The 20000-nt window shown below is 44.6% G+C and overlaps 1 protein-coding gene across 1 annotated transcript in view; it reads right to left on the bottom strand.

The window, feature by feature from the left end:
* The window catches only part of ASCC3 (activating signal cointegrator 1 complex subunit 3), a 148303-nt gene that overhangs the window by 102326 nt on the left and 25977 nt on the right, over positions 1-20000 (bottom strand). The window contains exons 9-20 of the mRNA XM_085851423.1: positions 19718-19921; positions 19324-19464; positions 18949-19113; positions 17055-17231; positions 16828-16899; positions 15277-15411; positions 14826-15017; positions 14436-14660; positions 14194-14313; positions 13890-14054; positions 561-647; positions 1-78 (exon numbers count right to left, since the gene is read on the bottom strand). The exon at positions 1-78 is cut by the window's left edge and continues 96 nt beyond it. Of these exons, the coding sequence (XP_085707549.1) occupies positions 1-78; positions 561-647; positions 13890-14054; positions 14194-14313; positions 14436-14660; positions 14826-15017; positions 15277-15411; positions 16828-16899; positions 17055-17231; positions 18949-19113; positions 19324-19464; positions 19718-19921 (1761 nt within the window). The remainder of the gene's footprint in view (positions 79-560; positions 648-13889; positions 14055-14193; positions 14314-14435; positions 14661-14825; positions 15018-15276; positions 15412-16827; positions 16900-17054; positions 17232-18948; positions 19114-19323; positions 19465-19717; positions 19922-20000) is intronic.

Raw genomic sequence — 20000 nt, 5'->3', positions numbered from 1 at the left:
ATTCTCTACACCGCCGCCTATCGGCAACTGACATTCACAGAGCAGATCATCCAACTCTGGCAACTCCTCCTCTCGGACCTGGCAAAATGAAATGCGCTTCATTGTCTTGCACACCTTCAGACAAGAAGTTAGCATGTTTCATCATACAATTATTTTTTTCCTCCCCCATAGTGCTTCCATATATGGAGTTTTATCAATAATTTTATGCAAAAAACAAAAACTGCTGCGTAAGTGAACACAAACATGCTGGGGCATCAAAACACTCAATTAAGTTTTTCCATCCAAATAACAAAGGAATTATGGCAACTAGCTAAGAACCTCTCTGCAAGGATGGGTTAATTCCCCCCAGAATTACGGATGTGGAAATTCCCCCCAGAATTATGGACGGGAAAATGTCCCCCAGAATTATGGACGAGAAAATTCCCCCCAGAATTATGGACGAGAAAATTCCCTCCGAGAATTACGGACAGGAAAATTCCCTCCGAGAATTACGGACAGGAAAATTCCCCCCAGAATTATGATGACATTTAGCAGCATGGATGTTGCATCACAATCCCTACCTTTATTTGGTCAAACTCCTCGGCTTTGGACACCATTGTCAAGATTTCTGAGATGTTCATGTGGGGGAAGAAATGCTCGTTGAAGATCTGTGGGTTACAAGATGGTGAGTTGGACTCGGATGCTCAGTTAAAACGTATCCACTGCAATGAAACCAATTTCTGTGACAGGCACCATCAACAGCAAAAATAAATAAATAAATAAATAAATAAGTAAATATTGTTGCGGACCCGGGGTCGGGGTGAGAAGACCATGAGGGGGGGGGGAGCTATCTCGGGTTCCCTCCAGACTCTCCGGAATCGCAGGCCGGATAACTCCATGACGCGCGGATTGCTGATCGACTGTTAACGATCGACGCTAATAACTCAACCACGTGACCTTGGGTCCTCCGTCTAAACTGGTTACCTAATTATTCACATGATCTAATTACCGGGGGACACGCCCTTGGTACACCTCGTCTGAACCGGGTCACCTTACCGGGTCAGATGCAGCCGAGCGACACTGCCAAGGACGTACCGGCTAGAAGAACGGATCATTGGGAATAAAGTCCCGACTAGGCTAGGATACGGACCATGCTGGATGAATGAAAGAAAAGACAAAAACGAGCTGGGAACATTTCCACATAATCATTTATTAACAGGCAGGTGAGGAAAAGCATGTGGCACAGTGAATGCAGTTTATTGTTGTGTGTAAGCAGGGACAGAAAGAAATGTGCGGTGCGACAACAAAACAAGCAACTTACCAAAGCAGAGACAGAGCAGACTTATACCGATATATCTTCTACAATCTTAACTTAAGGCTAGGACTGGCACCATTACGCATGCACACACGCACACACATACACACACCCTGATAAAGAGGAGTTAATTAGAAGAAAGGAGAGGAGATGAGACCAATGGTCTCGTAATACCTTGCACAGTTGACCAACCGCGCTACCCAGTACGTTTTGGGGGGACGCTCCGCTGAGCGATCCCTCATTGAGAGTTGGCGAGTCATCTCCTGCTTGGTTACGGTGCTGGCGCAGCGCATACACCGGTCCAGAGAATGGGCGAAGCCGTCAGGCGTGAGGGAAGATGTTAGGTGGAGACAGCACACAAAGTCAAAGGTCCAGAGACAGGCAGATGGAGTAGGCGGATACAGACGGCGAATGCAGGGATTCCAGAGATAAGAAGGCGGAGATTGGGAGTGAGTGGGCGGAGTGGCAGACACGTCATCGCTTCGCATCTCTGCATGCAGAGAGCGATCCAAGGCCAGCCAAAGAGGAAGAGGAAGAGGACGAAGACGGACAGCTTCGCGATCTGTCTTTTATAGGTCTGGCAGTGCAGGGCGGGGCAACGCCCCGAAGTGATGCGTCGTTTCCCGAATCGTGCATTCCGATTGGGCCCTGGCCCTGCACCCAAGGCCGGAAGCAGTCTCATTGGTGCATCCGGTGAGATATCGCCGAGCTATGGAATCGTCTTGCTCCGAACACCGCGACATGAACCGCCCCGCACCAAACTCCCGGGTCTTGCTCTCGGCGAGGCCGAGGGCCGCACCGGTCAATGCGCCCGTTCCATGTCCCGAGCGATTTGGGCCGTGCATCTGCGCCTTTGCTTGGTGGCGGCTGCATCGAGGCGGAGGTGCGGGAAGATATTGGTGGCCGAGGTGGCGAGTGAAGGTCGATGGTAAGATGCCATTGTAATCAGCGTGCAGACCCAAATGAAGAGGTGCGCTATGCGTGCCCCGTACAGTGCGATGGTAATTATCACAGGGCTGCGCGCGTGTCCGCTATCGTGCATGCAGTTATTTATCAGTGGTGATCCTCACAGGCGGCTAACTGAGCGCGGTGCCGACCCCGATCTGCGTCACGAATTGAAGGAATGGATTGGATATAATTATTAGATACAGATTTGGGTTGAGAAGAGTGCGCCGCGTGCGTCCTGTACAGCGTTGGGATTTAATGTATCGTCCTACTATCCCCCTAGACACTGTATTCTTGCAGCGGAGGGTTTTTCCATCGTGTGGTTGATGCCTCTTTTGGCCTCTGTGAGGACATTCATACGTACCATGGCGGCGGAAAGGAAGAAAGAGATATAATCAGACCTAACTATGAGACCCACACAACGCACTTCGTCCCGTTTACCCATTAGACATGAGGGAAAGGTCTAACTGCACGTATATTAATGAAATAAGTCTGGGGATCACTATGTTGGATGCCATTGCCTTGGAAGCATGCAGTTTCCAGAACCGCAATAATATGTTATTGTGGTTAACAAAACATTTAATGGAAGATGCAACTTTATCCAAAGAAACATAAGGTCAGTCTATTCAAACAAACATGAAGTTATAACTTGCAGCTTTTCCAAATAAGTCAAAAAAGAAAAAGTGTGTTATTGACAATAGGTAATTTTAAAGTCATTTTATAATGCTCACATTTTGTTGTTATATACAAAGCCATGGCTCATGGAAGAGCTTAAACAGTGGAAAGTGGGGAAATGCTATTGCAGCATTCACTCAAAGAGAAAACAGAGGGGCACCTGGAGGGTGAATTGGGGAGGACAATAATGAATAATGGGAGGAGGTAGCCACAGGGAGTGAACAAGCTGGACTCAAACACAAGTAATGGGATGAAAGACATGGGAAGAATGAGTCATGGAAAAATTAGACAGAAGGTGGGTGGAAGGACACACAGTAACCTGCAAAAGAAGGGATGGACTCGGAGAGGGTAAAAAGGATAATGAGGGAGGGATGTCCTCAGATTAAGGTTGAGGTTAACCAGTCAGTGATTCTCCATTGAGGTGCGCTGGCTGCACCTCTACCTGCAGGGCTTCACAAGTCGGCCTGCGGCTGCAAAATCTAGTCCATTAGCTTCCTAGTTTTACATTGAGTGGAACCACTACTATTGTAAATTCTGTTGCACTAGAAACTCCATTTCTAGTTCCCAAGTCTAGAAGGGCTGTGCGTCAACATGCTTACTAAATCGCAAATAATCAGGTATTTTTAAAATTGAGTTTTATTGGGAAAATGTTTGGTTTCTTCTTCTTCTTCTTCTTCTTCTTCTTCTTCTTCTTCTTCATGAGTCGGCTCAGGCCAAACTGAGATGACATACATGGATCCTCTGCTTCCAGTCCTCTCAATCAAGCATTGCTGTGTGCAGTTCCTCTGTCTCCAGGCATGTATTATTCTTCAACATGTTGATGTACTTCAGAGTTGGTCTGCTCTGCTTCGGCTTTCCATGTTTAGGTGCCCAGAGTACCGTATAAGGTTGGAAACAGGTTCGTTTTTGCAGCAGTGGCAGTACCCAAAAATCCTGAGACATTTTCTTTTCGATTATGGGTTGGTTTTGGTTTTGTTTGATTCAATACAAAAGCTGGTATGAAATATTTAGAACTCTATAAGACTTCGTGCATAGATTAACTCTATAAAACACCTTTTTACGTGAGGAAAAACACAGTTCGAGCAAGTGAAAATCGTGTTTGAGCAAGTGGATCTTCTTCGTACTTGTCAAGTTGGGCAAAGAGAAAATAATATTAACATTAAGTCCTGTAGAGTGGTTGTACAAGATAACCTCTTTTGCCAGATTACCTCCAGGAATGTGGAGAGGTACTCAGGGCATGAGTCACTTATTGGTGGACATAGATGGTTATTTATTGGGACTATCTACAGAGTAGTGTTGAAGATGGGGCTGGTGACCATGTACTGTATGTACAAGTCAGATTGCTGAAGGTGCGAATCATGTTTCTCTTACCCTTTTCTCAGGTGTGAATTTTCAGGTGAAGCTATACTACAATATAGATTCACCACAAAAGCGGATAAAACTGTTAGCATTTTTAGCTCACCTGGACTTTAGTCTGGTGAGCTTATGCAATCGAACATTGTCCATAGGTGAGTGAGTGAGTGAGTGAGTGAGTCAGTCAGTCGGTCCGTAAACACTTCAGTCATTACCGCTTGAACCAAACACACAATTTTGACGAAACTTGGACATAAGCTTCATATATGATGCCCAGCAAAGGTATATTGACCGAATCAAAATTTGCGCTCATTAAAGGAGTCCATGGCGGTTTATTTTTTGACCCTCCACCCCAAGATATATATTGGCTTTCTTCTCCGAAGCTACACACACAATTTCGATGAAACTTAACCACAACCATCATCACTTGTGATGTACTAAAGCTTGTTCATGGCGTTAAAACAAACAAAAAAATAGGGTCTAAGGGGGTTTGAGTGACTGTTGTTCCTGATCCAGGTTAGCTTCAGGATGCGTGTTCCTATTTTCAATAAAGCTCATCGTTTGAAAATCCAAGTACAATACAAGAGTCTCACTTTGGGATATAGTTCCTAATCTGTAGCGTGTCTCTCGGTATCACCGAGGAACAAATGGGAGAAATGACTCTCCAAACACGATTATTTTTCAATCTTGCGAAAGCATCGTAGGGTATTCTCAATGGGATTTCTTTGCAACACATCAATGCTGAAGTGGTTGCCTCCAACCACGGTAAATTGAAGGCTCGATGCAGATAGATTTTGAACTCGTATCTTTCAATTTTGGAACAATTGCAGTCTTCCCTTGTTTTTGCTCGATTCTTATTTAATTAAAACACCACCACAACAACGAGGCATTCTCGTCGAAGTATCTCTTTTTTTTCCTTACCAAAAAAAAACAAAACAAAACATGCTTCACCAAGAATGAAAGGTGGCTATAATAAAAGCAGGCAATAAGGCGCACGTGAAAGGTTGCTTTGATAAAAGCCGGCAACAAGCTTCAAATCATCACTTTGCTGATCATATTGATCTTGGTGATCATCTTGCTTGCAGGTTTCCTTCCCCCACTGTTTCAAATCACATCAAAAGGTGGCTATGATGAAACTTTGCTTTATTCAATGTTATTTAAAGCTTGGTTTTCATTTTAACAATCAAGCACATGATTTTATGATTGACGAGAAGGGCATTCAGTTGAGTGCATACCTCTGCCACGCAATGCCTGATCCACGAGAACATATCGGGCCCAACAAATTTTTGATATATCGTACTATATATCGTTTTTGGCCCTCTCTCTCAATGAGAGATGGTTCCAAGAATCACTTAAAAAAGAAATACTTCTCGTATCCAGATCCGGATTCGGATCTTCACCAAAATCGAATCAATTCTTTCTTCTCACACACCCACCATGTCCATCAAGTTTCATCTGAATCGGTCCACAACTTTTGGAGATATCGTGCTACATATCGTTTTTGGCCCCCATCTCTCAATGGTGAATCACTTTAAAAATTCTCGGAGCCGGATCTGAATCCGGATCCAGATCTTCACCAAAATCTAAACATTTCGTCCTTGTCACACACCCAACCTGTCCACAAAATTTCATCTGGAACCGTCTACAACTTTTTGAGATATCCTGCATAGAAAGACAAACAGACAAACAAACAAGAAGAAGACGTCGAGCAGAGCACGATACTTGCAAAATCCATAAAACAAATTTGACCTCAAATATAATTGCTGGTTGAATTCAATGACCCAACATGCAACTTCAAATTTCAAGTCAATCAGATGAAATTTGTCAATTTTAGAAACACCACCTTAGTGGTTGACCTTGGGCCTATGTTGACCTTTTGGTCTCTGGTGACCTCAAAAATAATTGGATGGTTGAATTCATTGACATGAAATATAAATCCTCTTCTAATTTCAAGTCAATCTGATGAAAATTGAGGATTTTAGAAATCCCACTTTAGTTGTTGACCTTTGGCCTATGTCGACCTTTTGACCTCAAAAACAATAGGCTTCTTCCTTATGACAAACTCTACCATGTGGTGAAGTTTTGTGAAGATCAGTTTAACATTGTGACCTGTAGGCGACAAACATGCAGGCAGACAGACAGACAGACAGAGATAGAATAACAAAATCGACGAACCAATATAATTGAAAAATCTTCGATTTTGCAAATAACAAACAGAAAGGGGTGAAACATAACCTCCTTCACCTTCGGTGGTAGAGGTAATAACTTTTACTTTTAAGAGTTTTTAGACTAACATAGACATGGGGGTTGCTCGGGCACCACCTTAAATTTTTAAGGAATAATTTATTTACCAATTGTACTTTTATACAACAGTTATTGGGTGGCAATATCAGATTGTCCGTATATAATGAATGGTTTACAAGAGTGCCGGTTTGAAATTCTGCCCCCAAAAAAGTTATTGTGCCTTTCTAACTCCGAAGATGTCCCCACGGAGAACTGAGCCATAGTACCGCCATGGAAGCTTGCAGTGATCAAAGCTTGAAGAGCGCTCGCCAAGTGGGTTAAGCACTCAAGCAAGTACTCCAAGCTCCAACAAAATGGTTGAAACACCCCCCCCCCCGCCACCACCCTCCAATGTGGAGACTTCCTGTACAAATCCAAATCTACCCATCTGGAACCACGTCCATGTGTGTTGTCTTCGTGCCTCTTCGAGTTTGAAAATGCAGCGCCCTTTGCCCTCCTCCAGTTGGCTCACCCCAAATTGGATTTGTACATGCGACACTCTGGGGAAGCCGTTTGAAATTCAAAACTAAACTGTCAGTCCTTAATCATGCCTCCCCAACCCCCACATACGCATTCTTCCAACCCCCTCGAGGTCCATGCTAACCGTGCACGCGCACTAGCGATATACCCATTCTTTCACTCGCACACGTGCACGGATTCTCAATGGCACACTCAACTTTTCCCACAACTGCACTGTACGGCATGTACTGCGTGGCTTCAGAGCCGCAGAATGTCCGCTATCCGCATGCCGGAGCACATGTTTCACGAGACGGCGGGGTAACCTCCGCCACACAGCATGGGCACGAGTGAGAGTTCAGTCTGGGAATGCCGCGCACTGCACACATGTAAACTAAGCAAATAGGCACGTCACATACCTGCAGAGAGTCCCTTTACAAACCTAAATCTACCCATTTGTACAACGCCCGTGTATGCTGTCAAAGTACCTCTACCGAGCAGCAACTGCCGACTGTACCTCCCGATTGGGACATGAATTGCGTGTATGATACCACTATCAACTGTAGGGTGCTCGACAAGTCCTAAGCAAGCACTCCAATGAAATGGTTGATAAGGAACGGCTGGCTTGGTAAGCAATAGCAAGCTGATTGGTAATGGTACATGCCCGCAAAAAACAAAACATCGCCGGTTTTTTAACATTTCAGATTTCACTCCAGATTTTGACATTTAATCCACATGATCTGATCCTCCAAACTGAAATTATATTTCGATTATATACTTTAATTAGTCCGTGAGAGTAGATCGTGGAAAATCAGATCATATAATGCATGAAATCGCTCCAAGCTCCTAATTTGAAAACTATAGCACTTACAAAAGCGTTGTGTGTAGCGATTCGTAGGTATGTAGATGAGGCATTCAATGATACGAGTGAGGAAAGTGAAAGAAAAACATTTTGAGCGCTTCTGTTCCAACTCAAGGCATTGTTGAGCAGGAGGAACAAAATGGCGAATTAAGACCCCAGCGAGGGAGAGTGAGGTGTCCAACCTGATAAAGCATATAATTAAAGGCTGTTAATTATCTTCAAAAGCGGTGTTTGAATTAACCCAAACACCCAATTTTCACTCATGCATTCCCTTGGAGTTCCCTTAGTATGCATGCAAAGTTTCAGGCTGATAGGTTTCATGGTTTTGGAGTTATGGAGGAGTCACATACACACACTAACCGTTTCTGACACATACATTTATTATTATAGATGGTTCCTGCTGTTGTAGAATAATACAAATGGTACCGTTGCAAAGGTAACAAGCCGCCTACCTTTGATATACATCTGCCTAAATCGGACACATCATGATTTAAAGTTTTGCTTCGATCTGTTCAGCGGTTTCAGAAAGTTTTTTTTTTTTTTAAAGGTTTTAGTTCAATCCATAATGGCTGCCAAACCAAAATGACCAATGATATTTTAGTTATCACCTTTGTATTCCAATGGGTAGTCAATTATGTACTTAACATTTTGGATCCATTGGTTCAGAAGTTTGAGAGAAGATATTTTTTAAAGGTTAAGCTTTAATCCAACATGGCTGCCATACCATGTGACCTGTGATGTTGCAATTTTCAAACTATATTCCCAATGGCTAATCGATCATATGTATGAAGTTTTGCATCAATCTGTTTAGTAGTTCGAGAAGATTTTTTACATTTTTATTTTCAATCAAATATGGCAGCCAGACCATGACCAATGACGTCATAAAGTTAATTCTTCACTCACATCGGGTCAAAGATCAGATAAATGAAGTTTCAGGTTTTTCGGATAAGGATTCGATTCAACCAATTATGACTGGAATACAGTACTATTTCACTGATGATGTCATCATCACCCAATATACCCAATGGGGAGTTGATGACATATGCCAAGTTTCAATTTATTTTGTTGAGTGGTTTTGGAGATGTCCAAATTTTTCCTCTAATCCAATATGGCTGCCACACAATGTGACCTATGACATCAGAGTTATCAATACAATATTCTGCATGGGGAGTCCCCCCTATGTTTGACACATGGGCGTTACAATAGCCTCGCAACCCCTTAGGGTCGAGACAAATAAATAATCGATTTCCTTGGTTGGAAAACTAAAATTGATTGACTGGGAACAAATATGTGTCCATTTATTCATAAAACGGTTGTTTGAAAAGCAAGTCTCCTTCCAAAAGCCAGACAAAGAAGCAGGATTTGAAGTTTAATCCAGCGGTTCCAATGGTATTATTTCCCCAACCCATCCCCCAGTACAATTCCTAGCTTGACCACCATCATCATCATGTCATCAGTAGCCCAAAGCATCCTCACTGGAAACCTACAGCCCAGGGGAAGCTGTCCACTCTGACTGGATTTCCCCAGAAATCAAGTCGAAGAAAAGGGTTCAAGAAAAATTCCAGGAGAGGGGGATGGCCATTCGTGGCTGTCCAATGGGGTTGTAAGCCAAAGACTGGGGAAGTTTGAAGTAGAGAGGTCTTCTTCATTAAGCAGTCCCTGACTATTGGTTGTCCAACAACAAACATGCCTCTTTCACCAGGACCACCAACACAACTGGTATCGGGTTACATATGGATAGGCAGTTCCATTTGATGTTTAACTGATGTTGATCATGAAATCTTTGTCTGTTTGACAGTCACCAGGCTGAGGCCTCCGGATTGGAGATGACGCTTTAATGTAAGACGATGTCGAATGGAGATCGGGGGAGTGCTCGTCACACTTCACATGTTTCGATTTACCTGCCAATCACATCATGTGCCTTCTGGTTGAATGGTTCGCATTAGCGGGAACAATCGTCTGGGAAGCAGACAGATGGTTGTTCTTTGTGGATTATGCGGTTTTAGCGTGTGAGACATAATCTGTGGCGATACTCACCATAACAGTCAGGAGGTTTATCTGATGTTTAATATGTACATATACATATACATACATACATACATACAAATATATACACATATATACACATATACATTCATACACATATTGTTGCGGGGCCGGGCGTCGGCCGCGAGCACGACCGCTAGATGGAGCTGCAGAGTTGGCTCGACCGATCACCCGGAATTTAGATCGTATCTTTTCGGAAAACTCCGAAAACGTATGGGTCCCTTATCGGACCGTGAAGGGTCAATATCTCTACCACGTGGTACAGGGTTATTCGCCAATTTTCAAAAATACCAAGAGACCACGTGGCAATTTACCGAGTCTCCACACCCTCGACGGCACCCATACGGAACGAGCCGCTTAGCATACTCGAACCGTGTGCGATCCGAGCGGTTTATCGCAGAGATCAGTCGGTCCCAAATATCCCGTAACAACGGCAACAGCCTGGCTAATTTTCCAACATGCAGCACGCTAAGTCAATGGAGGAAAAGACACGAACGAGCTGAAACATTTTACAATTGGGGCATTTATTCACAATAATAATTAGGGAACGAGGGAAGCACGCAAGAGCAGAGTTAAACCGATTATTAAAGGCACGTATATACAGCACGGCACTTATACAATTTACTACTTATCTGACTTGTGCCACGAACACACATACGCACACACCCAAAGAATCAGACCAAATGGTCTTTATTGAGGCCTATCTCGGACCTGTCCGCCTCGTGCGGTCTTCAAGGACCAGGTCATCGGGGCAGGACTGGACCCCCAGCATGATCCGGACGGTCCAGACGCCCTCACGACCGGGCTCCGGGTGAACGAAGTCGGCATGGAGAGAGCTGGTGGGAGAAGACCCTCCGTGGCACCGACCACTCCGTGCGCGGACGCTTTCATAACTCCCTTGCACGCAGATGTCCACTTCTTGCCAGAACTCTCAGAACCCGTGTGCGCACTTCTTGCCAGGACCAGAACAACACGCGCGTACTTCTTGCCAGAACCAGAACAACGAACGCGCAGACCGCGCCTATAATTATACCCCCCCCCTCTTCAGAGGGGGGGGGCTCCTCGCGACCCGCCCGCTCTCACTGGCTGGTTTTGGCACGCAAAATCGCTCTTCGTCTCTCTCACTGGCCAAAATGGGCGGCAAGCTCCTTGATTGGCCCGGGGGCGTGGTGACGTCACGCGGAGCCCTTTCCTCCTGTCACGGGATCCGATTGGCCGGGCGACGGTCACATGACTTGTTGCACGCTGATTGGTCGAGGGCTGCCGCGCGGCTCCTCCTTGAACTCCGCCCACCATGACGTTGGCCAGATCGAGGTGAAGGAAGCGAAGTGAAGGTGAGGGTGATGCGGTGTGGTCGGCGTTTATGTTGGTGTGTAAAAATAAAAGAAAAACCCTAACTAGCAAGATAACTCCACAGCGCAGGAACATTTAATTGCCCATTAGACCAGGGACGGGAACCCAACTGGCAAGACGTACTTACCGACATAACTGATCTATAGGACCTGTATGTTGTGTGCTCATGGCTTCCAGATTCACAACAATATACATATACATATATATATATATATATATATATATATATATATATATATATATATATATATATATATATATATATATATATATATTGTTACAAATTTCACCCGTCCGGCGTGCGATCGGCCACGTAACTCAAATCGCGACGCGTCGCCCACCGGAACGGACAATTGTCGTGACCCTCCTGGAACTACCGCCAGGAGCCAGTCACGGGTGGGGGTTTAACCTCACCACAATCGTGCCAATTGCCCACCCGCGCAGGATAGGGTTGCTCGCCAAATTCGACCTATCTCAGTACCTGCGCGAGTGGTCAACCGAGCGATCGCACCTCGCCACAGGTCGACTTCGGACACGAACTGCTTAAGCGGCTCGTTCCGTGCTGCAGGGATAACCGAGCGGAGTTATCGTCGACCTCGACGGTTCAGATTACTTATCGGGTGTTTCAACCCACTACAAATCTCTTACGTGATGCAAGATGGAACTTTCAAACAAAGGAAAGGACGCAACGAAATGGGAAACAGTTCAACAAGCAAGCACTTTATTTCACAAACACAACACACGCACGTAAGGCAGTAATGCAATGTGCAGCAAAAGCAAAATGCAACAAAAGCAAAAGCACTACTACCGACTATAATTATTTACAACACTTAAACAATTATACTTGTCGGGACTCGGCGCCACATCATTCATTCAAAATAAACAGGAAAGACCTCCCCATAGGCAAGAAGGTAGACGGGGTCCATGGACCAAATGTGCGCGGAACCTGGAGGAGCGGCCAGGTCCACGAGACCAAAAAGGTCTTACCCGCATCCTCGTGACGCGATGGCGGGCAAGCCGCAATATCAGCGCAGCTGCGCCCCGACTCCGTGCACCTGGCGTGGTCGGTGAGCCCTCTCCGGCCTGCTCTGCGCAAGCACGGTTTGGTCGGCACCACGGTTAGGGTGGGGAATGAACGGGGCCACCGGCACTATCTCAGCGCGGATGGGGGGGGGGGGAATTGTTGATGCTCAGGGTCGAGCGAGGGGAATGGCTGGCTGGCTTGGTCGCTTGTGAAAGCGAAGGTGGCTCGAGTCCAGCGACGAGACGACACCAACGACGAGACGAGCCCAACGACGAGACACCAATGACGAGACGAGCCCAGCGACGAGACGACACCAACCACGGGAAAAGCGACCCCCACACTACAACAACCAGTTCCACACAGACTCGCGTCTTTTATAGACCGGGGGAGGAGCCTGTATGCAGATTTTAGGATCAAAAAGTGATTGGAGGCGGGGCCACGCCACCCTCTGTTCAGCCATTGGTGTGGCAAAAAGGGGCGTGAGCCTCTTTTGATCCGAATTTCTTCCTGAGAGGAATTCACATCCATCACGCTTGGAGGCGGGGCCACACCGCCCGATGCTCGCCCATTGGACGGAGGAAAAGGGGCGTGAACCTCCCCTGATCCGAATTTCTCTCTCGTAAGGAATCCACATTCATTGCGCTTGGAGGCGGGGCCACACCGCCCGACGCTCGCCCATTGGACGGAGGAAAAGGGGTGTGAACCTCCCCTGATCCGAATTTCTCTCCCGTAAGGAATCCACATTCATCGCACTTGGAGGCGGGGCCACACCGCCCGACGCTCGCCCATTGGACAGAGGAAAAGGGGCGTGAACCTCCCCTGATCCGAATTTCTCTCCCGTAAAGGCATCCATTGCACTCGCGGCTTGCTGCGTTCGGCAGCAATCACCGAACGGCTTCGGACAGTACGACGTTCTGTGTTGACTGGTGGTGGGGTTGATGGTTGTGGAAGGAGAAAGGCGAAGGTGGTGGGGGCTTTGCTGTGGTGGTTTGGTGGTTGGCGGGTGTCGTTTGGGAATGGCGGTGAAGCGATGTTTGCGGGATGGAGTTGTGGAGGTAAAGAGGCGAAGGTGGTGTTTGAGTTGTTGGCAGCTTAATGGTCCAAAATAACAATAGAGAAAGAAAAATGGCAAACTCAAAGCGTCGCAGCCTGGATGAATCACACATATTCCCTCTAAACAACAGGTGTGGGCTAACTACACATGAACTTATCGATATATCTCACCTGAGGACCCTTTATGGTGTATTGCAAATTTCCACAGCCGTAACAAAATAAATATATATATATATATATATATATATATATATATATATATATTTATGTATATATAATATACAGGGGGCTGCAAAAGTAGGTATACAGTAAGGATTATACCAGTATTATAATAGTGGTGTGAGGATTCATTTAATTCATTAAAATCATTATTACCATTTTTAATATTTTTATTTTCGTAATTTTTTCTATAATACATCTTTTATTGTATAATCAATAAAATACGTTTTGTGCGCACGTTTTGTTTTTCATTACTGTATACATACTTTTGCAGCCCCCTGTATAATATACAATATATTGATAGCACTTTAAACTCTTCCACATACCTCCATGGTGGAGTGTTTGATGTAGAAATGACTTGAGATGCGTCCAAGGTCTGTGGAGGAGAAGTACTTTGTGCGCTCATCAAATCGAACAAGACGAGCTTTGTCCAGCTTCCGCCCAGCATCCTTCACCAATTCTTCTCGATGTTTCAGGAGCTCGGGATCCGACTTTGAAGAGGATGAGGTGAGGACCAGTGATGATTGGGGTGTACAGGTTAGGTTTCATAATCGATAAGAAACACTTCAGAATCCAAAGCATTTCAATGCGTTAAATGATCACTCCCCTCCACCCTATATAAAGACATACCTGAGTTGCAGTGTGAATGATGCCATAGGCAAGTGGGTTCTTTCGCATGCGAACATAAAGATATGTGTAACTCAACCACTTCACCGCTTCATCCACAGAAGTCACAGTTCCCAGTGCGATCTAAGGGGCCAGAGCAATAAACATACAGAGAAGCAAGACATGGTTCCATGATGTAGCAGATCTGATGCAAAGGAGACAAACTAAAGGGAAAAAAACCATTTAAAAAGTGAATGGAAAACCACCTCTGCATTGAGGTTGTCTGGTAGGCTGCTCAAAAACTGGCTTTCAATGGGGTTGCGCTGAGTGAGGAGCGACAAGTAGTGTGCAAGTTTGTCATGGTTCGTGAGAATAACACCATGACCAAAGACATCAAATTGGGGTCGCCCAGCACGTCCAAATATTTGTTGAACATCAAGGATACTCAGGTCCACAAATGCACCACGTTTTGCATCGTAGATCTGCGTGCCCTGTCAAGAAACAAACTGAAAGACTTAGTTCATTGAACTGTGAGAGGTATATACCCCTGAAACAAAAACAAAATAAAATAGGGGAAAAAAATAAATGAATAAGGGGGTGAACAGCCCACTCTTATAAACAAAATCAAAAACCATAATGGTGAACAAAAAGCAAACCTTTATGATGACTGCATGCGCAGGTAAGTTGACTCCCCAGGCGAGGGTGGCTGTGCATACGAGCACACGCACAAAGCTCTTCAGGAATAAGTTCTCAACAAGTGAGCGGTCATTGCGCAGCATGCCTGCATGGTGTATGGCAAGTCCATTTGGGAACAGCTCGTGAAGCTGCTTATTCCGAGTCCGTTGCATCTGCATAGTAACCCGCACAGTACATGGTTAGTTTAAGTAGAAGTTCCACTTAAAATTACGCCAAGGTAGGTATTCAAAACAAACTTCTCAGGTTGTAATTTTGATGCCAAAACATTAGGAACCCCTATCCCACCCCCCTCACCACACGTTTTGTCCCTTGGCCACACACCCAAGTCGCTGCAGGCCCTTGCCTATAAATCCCAGTCACTGGCTCCCTTTCCCCCCTCCAACACCGACACCTGTTCCCCAATTTGTTCACCTGTTTTTGTGCATCTCCAAATGACGCAGACTGCTTAGGCAGGAAGAAATGTTCTTCACCACGATTCTTTGCCATTTCAAGCAAAGCCATAGCTGTGCGAACAGTGGCATTCCTCGCGTGAACGAAGACCATCACCTGCAGGCAACAATTGTCATCGAGATAGTTTTATTTTTCTTTTGCACAAACTACAACATTCATTGACATAGAAGGCAAGACCTATTTTAATTGCACAGGGAATTTTCGCTGAGTGAGTATGTACCATACTTCTCCAAAATCAACAGACCATATTTCTTCGATCAAGAGTGAAAAATGTATTAATCTCACCCAGTCAGCCAGTACAAATGAAATTGGTTGATGGCTCTTTCGTCAGAGTTGGAGAAATGTTTTAGACATAATTTAACCACCATCCTGATACTTAGCCACAATGCACAAAGCACAATCCGCACCTTAGCATGAAGTGCAAAGAGTATTGTTTGGGATGATCACAAACGAAAGCGAGATGAATATTCTCCTCATGAACTTTCAGGTGGACAAGACAAAGCTCCCCCAATATCATGAAGATGGTTGTCGTTTGTGGCTTATTTAGTGCATGTGACATTTCTGCCTGAAGCAGTATGGTGGACAATTCTGATAGTCTGTGTGCAACTTCTCGGACATGGCTGCAATGCCACGTTAATGTTCAACAGTCAACAACGAGGCTATGAACAGCAAATGATACATACTCATGCTGACAAATACACGAGACAACACCGGACTTGACTTCAGACCAACACAGCCACTGAGCTCAAGAGAAGTGACATCACTTCTCAGTGCACTCTCGGTACCAGCGACAAACTTTTATGATGACATAACTTTTCTCTTCGCACTCAGTAGGCCAATTTGGGAGGAAGTCCCTAATCCCCATTGGATGCAAACCTAAAGGGTTTGTTCATACTCTATCTTCCAAATGCTCAGCATCAAGCAAGGAAGCAGCACAGATCCTCCACAAAGTTGTTGGTATGACTCAGCCAGGTTTCGAACCACCGACCTCCCAGCATAAGAGCAGATGCTCTACCTATGCCAGAGACTGGTATTTTAAAAATTCAGTTTTATCTCATACAAGTTAGGTCACCTGATCAGGATCAGGTTACTTAGACGTTCTAATTTTCCTTCGGCATGTGGAAAATGGATATTTGAATGCAACAGATTTGATTCCTGACAGAGCGTCGACCTTCCAACATGTATGCTGTCAAATTTAGAAAGTTTAAGAAACGAGGACATTAGCAACAGCACTTGCAACACCATTGCTGATATAGGGTCCAGTTATCGCTCAATTGCCTCAAATGTCTGCCTGTGAAACACCAGGATAACCATTTTTAGCTGGGGTGCCCAGCAAGTCAGTTGTCCAACTGTGTGGACCTCCAAGTATCTCACGCTTTTTATTTTCCTTTGGTAGTGGCACAGGTCTGTGCAAAGACAAAAGTTTGTTGCCACACACATTCTTTAGATATTATTTATTTGTTGTTATACTGTAGATGTCAGCCATGCAAGGACAGATGGTGGGAGACTTACCTGCTGGTTGTTTCTCAACTGCTCAAGAACCTTGTCATAGCACACCTCTTCCATTGCAACCAGCTGTTGCATCTGAGGGGATGGAAAAAAAGCGAACTTCATAGAAATTATCACTTTCCCCAACATGTTCTTGTTCGTATGTTTTCCTCAGTCTTGCCTGCCACACCATAAAACACTCATTCTCACCCTCAGCAAAGAAAAATCGCAAAACCCGATACCATGCTGACCTTCCCATTCCCTTTGACCCCGATGAAGGTTTGCTTCAGAGGAACAGGCCTGAAACGCCCATCAAAGTAAAAGAGGCCGATTGCGGGGTTAACGTGCAGGAAAGCGGCAACATCCAAGTAATTTGGAAGGGTGGCGGAAAGTCCAATGATTCTTATCATGCTTTGGGTACTTTCAACCTGTAGAATAGAGAAAAAAATTACATTAGGCTGATAATGATCAATTCAAAAGTTAAATAATTTATTGTCATCATTAATTATTAAACACTTTGTTCTACAAGATTCATTATGGCCTAATATTGTGCTATTGCATTCCTGATAATGAATTGAATGCATTACACACACAAAACAACCCTTTTACCCACTTCTACCTTCGGAACTCTAAAATATGGCACAGAATTACAAACGTCTTACTTTATGATGCATTATATGGTTATATATTTTTTTTGCATGCACCGTATGGCTGTGGGTACCATCATTATCCGGAGGGCACAGCTGTACTGCTGATGCAGTGCCCCCCTGTAGGTTAGAGAGGAATTTGGAATTTGTTCATGGAGTCGGTGAGTCCTGACTGCCAAATCATGTGACCTATCAATTATTCCTTAAAATTGTACACCCTAGACTTCTGGAACATTTGTGTGAAGTTTCCCCTCAATTTGTGCTGTCATTCTGGAGAAGATTTTTTGTAAGTTTTAGGGTAAATCCAATATGGCTGCCAAACTATGTGACCTAGGACATCATATGTGTGAACCTTTTGTTCCTCACGGATGGGCGGTCATATGTGTAAAGTGCACCTGGATCTCTTCAGCCATTTCAGAGATTAAGATTATTTGAAGGTTTTATAAAAAAAAACAAAAAAAAACACGTGACCAATGACGTCATCAAAAAATTTTGTGGACCATTTTATCCCTAGATTACCCACAAAATTTTTTATACTGATCGGATGTAGCATTCTACATATGCAATTATGATGTCATAACGAAGGCACCTATGATGTCATAAAAATAACATTCCCCATGAGGAGTACTTGCTATGTGCCACGTACACCCATGGCTTGGGGAACACTTGTGTGAAATTTCCCCTGGATTTGTCCAGCCATTCTGGAGAAGATTATTTTTTATAAGTTTTAGGGTAAATGCAATATGGCTGCCAAACCATGTGACCAATGACATCATATTTGTGAACCTTTTGTTCCTCATGGACAGGCGGTCATACATATAAAGTTTCGCCTCGATCTGTTCAGCTTCTTCAGAGAAGAAGATTTTTGAAGGTTATATTTTATTTTTAACAATACGGCTGCCGAATCACATGACCGATGAAGTCATGAAATATTTTCTGTGGACTATTTTATCCCTAGATGACCCCCAAAATTTTCATACTGATCAGATGTGGTGTTCTACATATGCAATTATGACATCATAATGAGGGCACCCATGACGTCATAAAAAAACATCACAGTCATTTCCCATGAGGAGTACTTCTTGTGTGCCAAGTTTGAATTTATTCCTTGGTGGGGTTTCAGAGATACAGAGGTCCAATTTTTTTTTCCATTTTTTCAATGTGGCTGCCACACCACGTGACCTATGACATCATAATTATCACTAACACATTCTACATGAGTAGTTGCACCAATGGTGAAAATTTTGTCTCAATCCGACAAGTGGTTATGGAGAAAAGCATGAAAGTTCTGTGCAGACAAACAGACAAACAAACGGACCCAAATGCAATACCCTCTCTGACTCTTTCGGCAAGGGTAATTATGGTAATTTACTTTGCATACATAGTACCAGGAAAAAATTAAATAATTAGCCACAAGCACCACTTATGTTGAATGTTAGAATTGGGGACACAAAGCTTAGCAAAGAGCAATCCACGTTATCATGGTCATCAGCAACACCTGTCGCAGAGTTCTGGAAACAAGGCTTTCCAGGACAGGTCCCCTTTCATCATGCAGAAGGTGGACCTCGTCCAAAATGAGGAGACGGACGAGCTGGCTTAGGCCAATATCCCCCACACTCTTCCTTGTAACAACATCCCACTTTTCAGGAGTGGTCACTAGCATCTGTGCAAACAATGCTCCATTCAGGTCATGCACACAATAAATCAATAAAAGGATAAATAATTGGGTGAGGTGAGGAAAGATTGAGACTGAAGGAAAAGAAAATGATCGACAAAATCGACATGAAAATGAAATATAAATAATTGTGTAGGGTTGAGTGGGGTAGCAGAGGGGAAAGGGTTTGGGGGGGGGGTGGATAATAGTAGCTCCTGCCTGTGTGCGGGAAATCTCAGCCTTGCTCAGCTGCATGTCCCCAGTGAGTTCACGAACAGACAAGCCAAGGGGTTGCAAGCGTTTTGAGAACAATGCAGTCATCTCTGCTGCCAATGCCTTCATCGGAGCCACGTACACCACCTAAATGAAGGTTAAATAAAAGGGGATAGCAATGTTATGATGGCAACAGCACAGGGCTGTGTTTCAAGGCGAAAGGGTCCTGAACATAAAGTTGCTACATTTTGCAGTGAAGAGGGCCCGAACATCAGGCGGCTGTGTTTCAGAGCGAAGGGGCCCCGAATGTTCGGCCACCGCATTTTGGGGCAAAAGGGACCCGAATTTTCGAACAAGTGAAACAAACATAAACAAAGCATTTCTCAGTTGTGTTTTTTACCTTGAAGTTGTCCTTTTCAACCACACCACCCGGTCCCACATGCTGACGGACCTCATGCAGCACAGCTAGTGCTGCCACGTTCGTTTTACCAGCACCAGTGGGTGCACACACCAGCAGGTTCTCATTGGTATTGTACGCCTTTTCAAATACAATCGACTGTACACGGTTGAGCCGTTTCACACCAGAGAATACAAGTTGCCCAATCTGGAATAGTGGAATGAGGATAAAAGGGAGAATGTGGTGGGATGATACAACATGTCGTTTTTGTAGAAAAGCTCAAGTA

This window comes from Eptatretus burgeri, chromosome 1 (assembly GCF_056783735.1).
Source record: "Eptatretus burgeri isolate ZD-2024b chromosome 1, Ebu_testis_v1, whole genome shotgun sequence".
Taxonomy (NCBI): Eukaryota; Metazoa; Chordata; class Myxini; order Myxiniformes; family Myxinidae; genus Eptatretus; species Eptatretus burgeri.
This window is presented reverse-complemented; position numbering and strand designations above follow the sequence as displayed.